Below are 9,070 nucleotides of genomic sequence, written 5' to 3'. Positions count from 1 at the left end.
CCCTACTCGGGGTTGTTGAGATATCCCTTTTGAAAGTATGGGAGAAATTGTTAGAGTTAGTTCATTGATTCGCGTAGGTAGAGCAGGATTGGCACCGTTCAATTCGATTTTTATGAGATCGGATAGATAGAGATGGAGTCCTTACGAGAATTGGACCATCCTCATTTTGGGTCGGGCTATTTTTTAGACTAGGATATGAATAACTTTTATTTTTCTCTAAAATAAAATTCACTATTCACATTCATATTCATAATATTTCTCAATTATTAATCCATCAAATTTCTATTATTAGCTCAACAAATATGTAAATTTTACAAGAAATCCATAATCATGATTAGTAATTTATGAACTAAATTGATAATTATTTAGTTGACAAATATTTATATGACAGAATCTATTATACCTAAGATAAAAAGCAATGGAGACATTTGGGCATATAAGATGAATCTTGAATTATAAGCTATAAGAATAATTATTTGCCTCTACATACAAAAGAGACATTCTAAGTTTCTCATTACTTGCAATAAATCCTACTTTGTGCTTTCTCTTGGCAAGTGAAAACCTAAGTATGAATCATGAATCATCTATTGTAAAAGAAAACTGTTATTGAGTAGATTGGACTAAAATATCAATCACACAACTTGGTAGTTTTCTGTGATCAATTGCGTTCTCTGAGAAAATTTGGGGGGGTTACCACCCTTTACTGGTATGATATTGGTAACCTGCAGACAGAACACACAAGGGAGAGGGTTATGTGTCAAATGAAAATATTCCCAACCATTAAATCAGGGTTTTCAGCTTAATTATCTTTTTGGTCCTAAAAAGTAGGATTTAATATCGATGTACTATCAATGTAAAAAGGCTTCACATAATGGAAGTGTTCCAATCAACCATCCATTAACTTAAGACCTACAAATACTCGTAATTGAATGACAATAACGTAGCAACCCATTGGCTGGCAAACGCTTAAATGGAGCTACAATCTGCGACAGATTAATTATTAGCCTGTCGGGTTGGAGGATACCGTGAAAAACCAAAAAATAATTGAACGACAATATAAACTCTTACGGCATCGAGGCATAGCATAATAATCAAACTCTTATAAATATACTTCATTTCTGTTTTGCTCTGTAGAATGTTTTGGCTCTAGTCCCAATTTCCAAATTTTCATAAGTGTGCATATTATGAATTAATTGACAACACAAAATAAGAGAAGTCCCCAAATAATGCGAACAAGGATGAAAACAACATTATAAAATTTTCAAAGGCCATTTATGCTGATCTTCAAAAAATATTTAGATCAGACCAAAATAAAAACTTTGTAGGGAGTAAAGTTATATGTTAGGAAGCAAGGACAAAACATTTATTTAAACCTCAATTTTCAGCTATTGTGTGCCAACTATAAAATGATGAGAAATTATACATCCTCAAATAAGCAAATAAAAAGAATTCATTAGTTTTAAAATTTTCAAGACAAATTATATCAACTTTTTATTTCATTTATCAGTTAGAAGATTTCTATGAGGCTATATTATATTACCTAGAGTTAGAAAGAAGTCAATACAGAAGATGATGATGGTAAATAGGAATTGAAGGAAAGTAGGAAAAGATACACTATTAATCCATGATATAGACCTTCCCAGTCATATAAATGTATCAGTTTCAATTGGATCAATTTGACATATTGTTGAAATAAGATGATATATCCAAGGCAACAATTAAAATCAGATGCGGAAAACATAAAATCGAAACAAACCTTCAGGTTACTGAATGTGTTAGTGGCCATAAAACGGACTGCTATGGGAAAGAAAGATGATGAATCTGCTTGTGGAACAACAAACTCCAACGATCCACTGCCAAATAATGTTATTATAGTTGGAAAGAAATTCGATAATACAAAGATAATAACATAGCATAATTCATTTTTTAATAAAATGTCACTCTTAATGGCAACATACCTGCGGTTTGAATTATCAATCAGAATAACAGACCATTCCAAAATGGAATTCCTTGGGTCATACCTGCAAAGCCAATTTTATTGGGGAAAAGTAAAAGGAGCAAGATTGTTATCACAATAAAATCATTTAGAACCACAAAAAGAGAAAAATCATATAGTGATGATTTGGGCCCTCCAATGATAGAAACATTAGCTTTATAGATCACTCTAATTCATGTGCATCTAATCAGTTCTTTAAGGATTGCAAATCTTTAAAACAAACCAAAAAACATTTCTAATGAAACAACAAACTCATGCAATGAAAACTTCAATTCAACACACAAGTCAAGGTTGTCCCTGGGATTATGAAGCCTTAAAAAACCCATACCTCCATTCTCCATCAATCTGATTAACAGATGGTGCTTCTCGAAGAGCAGGAAGAGGTACTGAGATCACAACATTCTGCAGATCAAACATTGATGAAGCTTCATACTCTATGTTGACATAAGTTTGATTTCCTGAAGAGGAGGGCCAGCAGTTTACTGCAAGAGACATACATGTCAAACCATAAGTTTTTAGAGCACAGAACAACAAATAATAAAGCACATCAATTATAGATATTAAGATATAACTGACTTATGAGTGGCACCATTTTCTCATCAGTGCTTTGCATTCTCCACTTAAGAAGGCCAATACCAGCATCGCCAGATTGACCAGTAGGGAAAGGCCTATTGGCGTCCCTTAAGCCTAGTATATTTTCATTGGCAAATAATTCTTTGTTCATGTTGGGGTGTGTCTTGAATGAAACACCTTGATTTTCACCAGTCTGAACCTGTTAAAACAACGCACAAATGCATGTTATCAACTATTTTGAATTGTTTCCCCTATCAATGTATCCATTCAAAACCAGTCATGAAAGAAAATAATGAGACAAATTAAAAGACAATCAGAGCAAGAACAACATATGTTGGAATTATGGTACAAATGAATGGACATGAATAAAAGCAACTTTAGTTGATGCATATATCATTTTAAAATTGCAGGGAGAATCACTTCAAATATAACTTCAAGTGGCAAACAGAGGAATAAAGTTTTGAAAAATGGAAACTGCACTTGAACTATACAAATATATCTTAATTTTTTGTGTTCATTTATAAAAGATTTCATATCAAAGCATAGGAATGCTTTAAAAAGCAATTTGATGATCAACCAAAGGACTCACATTGTTACCACTCTATAGGAATAGGAGTTTTAACGCTCATTATCTTCCTCTTCTATTTTTTGTCCATCTAAATGTTTTAGGCTGTCCAAACATAAGTTAGATAGTAATAAAATGACAATGTACAGTAACATTTAGTATTTAGTTCTATTTTAGATCTTCAAAATTACTTTTGGAAATTTCAAGACTACTTTTGATGAAACCCAAGTAAATATGAAGATTCTTTTGTCCATTAAAAAGTGAAAATACTATCAGATGAAATTTCATTATCACCTCTACAGTATCAACCATTCACCTACTCAGCCTAATTATGCTATATCTCTTTTTTATAATTATATCTCTAAAATCTAAATGTAATTTTAGATTATTTATATAGAAAACAATAACTCTTTAAATCTACTTTAGAATATTCAAACTATAGACAAAACACAACGCAATTATTTTAACATTTGTTCTTCTAGAATTAATTCTTTTGACATAATTACACTGCTATTTGATCCCTTCCCATTTTATTTTCCCTTCTCTTCCTCCCTTTAATAGTTTACTTAAAGTGTCACTGCTAATTACGTTTGTAAAGTATGCCAAACATGACAACAGTGAATGAGGAAACCGTCTAAACAACATCAGAGAGCAAAATAATTACCGAGTGGAATAACTGTTACACATGCACTCAGTGACGGATCCAGAAAATTTTGATAGTGGGGCAAAATATATATAATATAATAATAATTTTTATAATAAAAATATTATGTGTACATAAAAATTAGCTATCAAAATATTCATTAATCATTATTTATATATATATTTTTTAATTTATATTTTTTATTTCAATATGTATACAAGTAGTTATTTTCTATGTACATATAATATAACATGATTAGTCTTTAAAATATTTAATTTACAAATTAAAACACTAAAATAATAATTTAAATAATAACATATAATTTAGAATTTTATTATTTAGGTTTCATATTAAAAAAAAATTGAGTAATTTTTTTTACAATACAATCGAAATATCTCTCTTTTTATATAGAATAATGCTACACATTTAAGTTTTTTTGTTAACCAAATCCAACCAAATTAGTCTAAGATAACAAAAATCAGTTATGACTAGCATTATTCTAAATCTTATTGTTTAACTTGGTTAGACTTAGTTCATAGAAAGACTTGAATGTATAGTATTACTCTTATATATATATATATATCAATAAATTCTTATTTAGAAGTTTTTTTCTCATACAATTAGAAGCCAATTCTTATTGAGATTCATAGTAAAAAAAGTTCTTTCAATTAATGCAGTTGTTACGAAAAAAATTAAAAGTAATATAAAAAAAAGATAAATAATATTCTTTTGAGTCGATTTCTGGAAAAAAGAAACACAAATTTCATTTAAATTGAGAATTTATCATTTTAATGACATCTAATATGAAATTTTTAAATTAATTATGAAGTACCAAAAAATTAAATAAAAAATTATTGTGGGGCCAAATTCAATAATTTAGTGGGAAAAAATAAATATTATTATCATATACTACTCAAAAAAATTTCAAATTGGCGTTTGCCCCCACAACCTCACACGTACATCCGTCCCTGCATGCACTTCTTTACACGACTACCAGTGAGATTTAGTGAAAAAGCATAAGTAATTTCTCTTTTCTTGTTTCTGGATAAAAGTCAGAATAATTAATTACTCAAAAAGACTATTTAGATTAGTCAAACCAGCAGGAAACAAGCCCAGTGGACAGACATTGAGGCTGAGACACACACAGAGAAAGTGATACCTGAACTTGAACATGTCCATCTTCTTGGTTAAGAATCTGAAGACACAATGAACCTTGAACATCAAAGTTACTTACTCCACCGTCTCTTTTTAGTGTGACATTTAGTTTCTCCTCAACCGTTAGAGTGATGGGATCAGTAGGTGGTGGAGCAGCTGCCTGAGACTTGCCAAGCGTTGGCCGAACATCTTCCACAATGACCTCACCTTCTGCTTTCAGTGATTCCAAAAACTGGTTTGTCCTTTTAGATTTACCTAGCGTCATTCCAAGACCCTTTGGTGGAGCAGTGGCAGCTGAAGTTGGGCGGGCTAAGGAACAGAAAAAGGGATTACATAAATGAAAAGAACAAACTCTTGATAGTGCAACATGTAAATCCAAACATAGAATACATTGCAAATTTACGAACTAGATGATGCTCGATGTCCTTTTAACTAAATATATTTTGAAGCATTCTAGAAGCATTCATGAAAACTATGAAAGCAGACCTTTAGACTTGGTAGAAAAGGAATCAACATCAGAACTCAATCTGGAACCAGTTCCACTGCTGGAGATGCTTGTATCATTAAAGCTATTCTCAAATATTCCCGAGCCCATTGACTGTAATGGGCCAAACCCTCCTTTATAATTATCACCTCTGTTCTTTATAATCTGTATATTACATGAATTGCCTTTTGATTAAATGATGCACACTATTAGAATTTAAATAAACAAAAATTAAAAAGAAAATCACATCCAGTCATACCTTGTTTTTATCAATCTCATTAGCTTTCCTTTTCATTTCATCCTTTGCTTCTCTAATCTTGTCCTCCCTCATCTGTCTGTGCAGCTTCTCTTCATGACTCTCCATCTCACAGTATTGCTTAACTTGTGCAACAGTCACATTTTCCTTGTGCCCAAGAGAGATTACTTCATCAAATGCGAAAATCAGGTCAAATGCACATTTGCAAATACTTTCTTCAAAGTAGTCAGAATATTCAGGTACCTAAAATGTTAAGGATTAAGGAATAAACTAATTGTAAGCTAAATTTTGACAGAAATTTCATCAATGGTTCCAAATCAGAGATCAAAGCTAAAATATCCTCCCATCCCAAAAACCATTTGGTCAAATGTGAACCATTCTGAACCTTACTATAAAGATTAATGTTACTAAATGCAACCTCCGAAGTAAGAATGCAAAGTCATGTACCAAAATATTTTACCATTAAAAGTTAGAACTAAAAGGGAAAACAACAGAAAGAGAGGACACTTAGAATACAAGGCATAGAAAAAGTCAATGAAATAACTGATTTAGGCGAACAAGCTGTATAAGTTAAAGGACAAAACTGACATTGCACATATCCAGAAGACTAACCAATTGAAATTTAAGACATACTTAATATCTACCAAACATATAGGTTCAGAAGAAGGATACAAGTTTCGACAAAATTCTTAGAGTATCCAAATCTTCCAGTATGTTGCTCTGCTTGTTTGTTATAAGAAGCAGGTACAGTGCCTCCATTGGCTGGTAAACATAACGCACATTCTCAGTCTCAACATACGTGTGCTGTTTTCCAGTTCCTATCAACTTGGGAAATGCTGCTAGAAGACCCTCAATTCTCATGCGAGTCATATCCACAAACTGTCTAGAAACCAAAACTGCAAAAGAAGTAAAAGGCTTATCAGCATAAGGGCATTGATGCTGAATCCAAAATAATTTAGCAATACCAGACTCAACATCAATTCAGGACTTATCTGCGGTTTGCAAACTAAAAATGAATCTAGGATACCCAAAATATAAAATATAAAATAAAATGAAAAACAAAACAACCGCAAAATTACCAAGATGTAACATTAAGAAACACATTTATTCACTGGTAAAAGATTGAATCAAGGAAGTAGGAAAAGGTTTAAATAGGTATGGAAGTTAGCAGCAGATGGTTTACAGGGATAGAAGACATCATTTAACAAAATATGTTCCCCAAATCAGGCTTATCCAAAACATTGGTTCTAAACATTCAATACCATGATCTAAACCATATTATTGAAACAAACAGCAATGACGGAACACAAAACAAATACCAAAGGTAGATACTTATCCTACTTTCTTAAGTATCCTGATTCCTGAATGCTAAATGATAGGTTCCGTTCAAAATTCAATTAGTGTAAAGGAAGATGAACTCATGTCTAGATATAGATAGTTATTGTTACAAAAATTGCTTTCACATGTTTCAGGTTCTAAACATAAATAGGAGGCAAGCCAGATAAACTAGCAAACAAATAAGCTAAAAAATAACTATGGAAAGAGCCTGGGGATGGAGGGCCACAATGTACTCACCTTTACCAGATTTGTGCAATATGGATGCAGCAAGGACAACCTGAATGATTAAAAGAGAAACACTTGAAATAATTATTTAAAAGGAGTAAACCGAAGTCAAGAACACATAAAAGACAACAAGAATATAATATAGCATTCTCAATTTCACATTAAAAAAAGAAAACGAGATAAAAAAGAAAAAACAAAGAATAAAAGAAGATAGGCACACAGCCATGTAATTTTTTTTTTCCCAAAGCGGTCGCCTATTAGCCTAATCTAAAATAACTATTACTCTAAACTATCCATGATTATTAGGATAATAGCTGAAATTTGCTCTTCTAACTATCAATGTCACCATTTTAGCTGCACTCAGTCAGCAATTAAATTGCTCATACAATCAACTCGAGCAACTTGGACGAGTCGGTTAAAGATTCAAAGCTAAATTCGACATCAAAGTGGTAAACAACAAAGGATCCAAATTTATCAGTAGACATCCAAGAAATAATAAAAATAAATCTGTATAACAAGGTACATTGTTAATTCCATATCACCGACACGTAAATAAACACTTCATCAGTACCTTAACGAAATTAGGGTAGCTAGAAGACCTTCGAAACAATTCTATGAAAATAACATAAGTAAAAATATTTGAATAAATACATAGATACATTACAATGATCAATTAAACAGTTGGTAAAAACACAAACAAGTCCAGAGATGCAGTTATAAGAAGTGTTACCATCTTTTAATCTTTAGGATGCGGAATGTGCTTCTTGCCTTGAATTGAAAGCTGCCAAAGAGAAAAATATAAATCCAAAGAGAGTCAGTATCAGATGATGTAATGCGAAATGGTGTTATCAAAAATGCTGTGACGCACGCAGAATTGGAAGACACGATCACAAAGAGAGAGAGAGAGAGAGAGAGAGAGAGAGAGAGAGAACGTTACTCCAAAAACACAATCTGAAAATTAGAAAAATGCGGATCTGGGAACTTGAAACACGCAATTAAATTAAAGTCGGACAAATCATACACTGAGTTTAGATACAATAACTTAACAAAAAAGAAACACCGGGGTTGTTGCACGTTCGGAGTATATGACTTCTTTTGTAAGAGTTTGTTTGTGAGAGTTAAAAAAATTATTTAAGTGGTTTTATTTTAAAAGATATTTTAAAAAAAAACTTAATATTTGGATATTTTATATAATTTTTTTAATTATTAATTATATTTGGGTTAATAATATAAAAATAGTTTTTATTTATGTTAAAAAAAATTTAAGTAAAAAAAAGTCTTTTAAAAATAATAAGAATTGTAATTTTAAAAAAATGTTTTTGATGCCAATGAGTTATAGCTCAAATGACATAATCTCCCCATATTCAATTAAGAGGTTACGGGTTTGAGTCTCCTATCTTTGGTAAAAAAAAATGTTTTTGATATTTTAATAATTTTACTTTTGCTTAAAAAAAAAAATGCTAAACATCTTTTTTATTTTTTTTTAAATTTAGTGGCATCTAAATATTTTTATTTTATATGGTAGATGAAGAAGAAAAAAATATTAGTCATTAGAGCAGTGTTTGGTTTGAGAGACATAGACACTAAAATATAAACATGGTGGTACATATTTATTGTTTGTTGGCTGAGACACGAATATTTAGTAGACACGGATGGACACGCAAGTATACAAATATACAAAATTTGTGTATTGGACAAGGGGTGGAACACAAATTTTTAGACATAGACACAATTTTTTTTTCTTTTTTTTTTCAATTATGTCTTTTACAGATCTTCTTTCTCCTTCTTCCATTTTTCACGCTTTCCCTCTCTCTCCGTTAGTTCTTCTTTCTTTT

General features: G+C 31.1%; 1 protein-coding gene across 1 annotated transcript; it reads right to left on the bottom strand.

Annotated features, from left to right (window-relative positions):
* Positions 1 to 432: 432 nt before the first annotated feature.
* On the bottom strand, positions 433 to 8,339 carry LOC107625525 (coatomer subunit delta). Its single transcript, XM_088503552.1, has 12 exons — positions 8,173 to 8,339; positions 7,966 to 8,016; positions 7,248 to 7,287; positions 6,345 to 6,568; positions 5,676 to 5,915; positions 5,419 to 5,581; positions 4,937 to 5,241; positions 2,573 to 2,768; positions 2,325 to 2,478; positions 1,959 to 2,021; positions 1,757 to 1,853; positions 433 to 722 (listed from the first exon to the last, which is right to left on the bottom strand). The coding sequence occupies exons 2-12, from the start codon at positions 7,966 to 7,968 to the stop codon at positions 633 to 635; spliced, it is 1,575 nt and encodes a 524-aa protein (XP_088359678.1). The 5' UTR covers positions 7,969 to 8,016; positions 8,173 to 8,339; the 3' UTR covers positions 433 to 632.
* Between the last annotated feature and the right edge of the window lie 731 nt (positions 8,340 to 9,070).

This window comes from Arachis ipaensis, chromosome B2 (assembly GCF_059453495.1).
Source record: "Arachis ipaensis isolate K30076 ecotype BB chromosome B2, ASM5945349v1, whole genome shotgun sequence".
Classification (NCBI taxonomy): domain Eukaryota; kingdom Viridiplantae; phylum Streptophyta; class Magnoliopsida; order Fabales; family Fabaceae; genus Arachis; species Arachis ipaensis.
Note: the sequence above shows the minus strand (reverse complement) of the source record. Positions and strands in the feature narration are given on the sequence as shown.

Coding starts and splice junctions, on each gene's coding strand:
- LOC107625525 (XM_088503552.1), bottom strand. Junction 5,916..6,344: donor TAAGAATTTTGTCGAAACTT/GTATCCTTCTTC, acceptor TTAACATTTTAG/GTACCTGAATATTCTGACTA. Junction 1,854..1,958: donor ATTGATAATTCAAACCGCAG/GTATGTTGCCAT, acceptor ATTATTTGGCAG/TGGATCGTTGGAGTTTGTTG.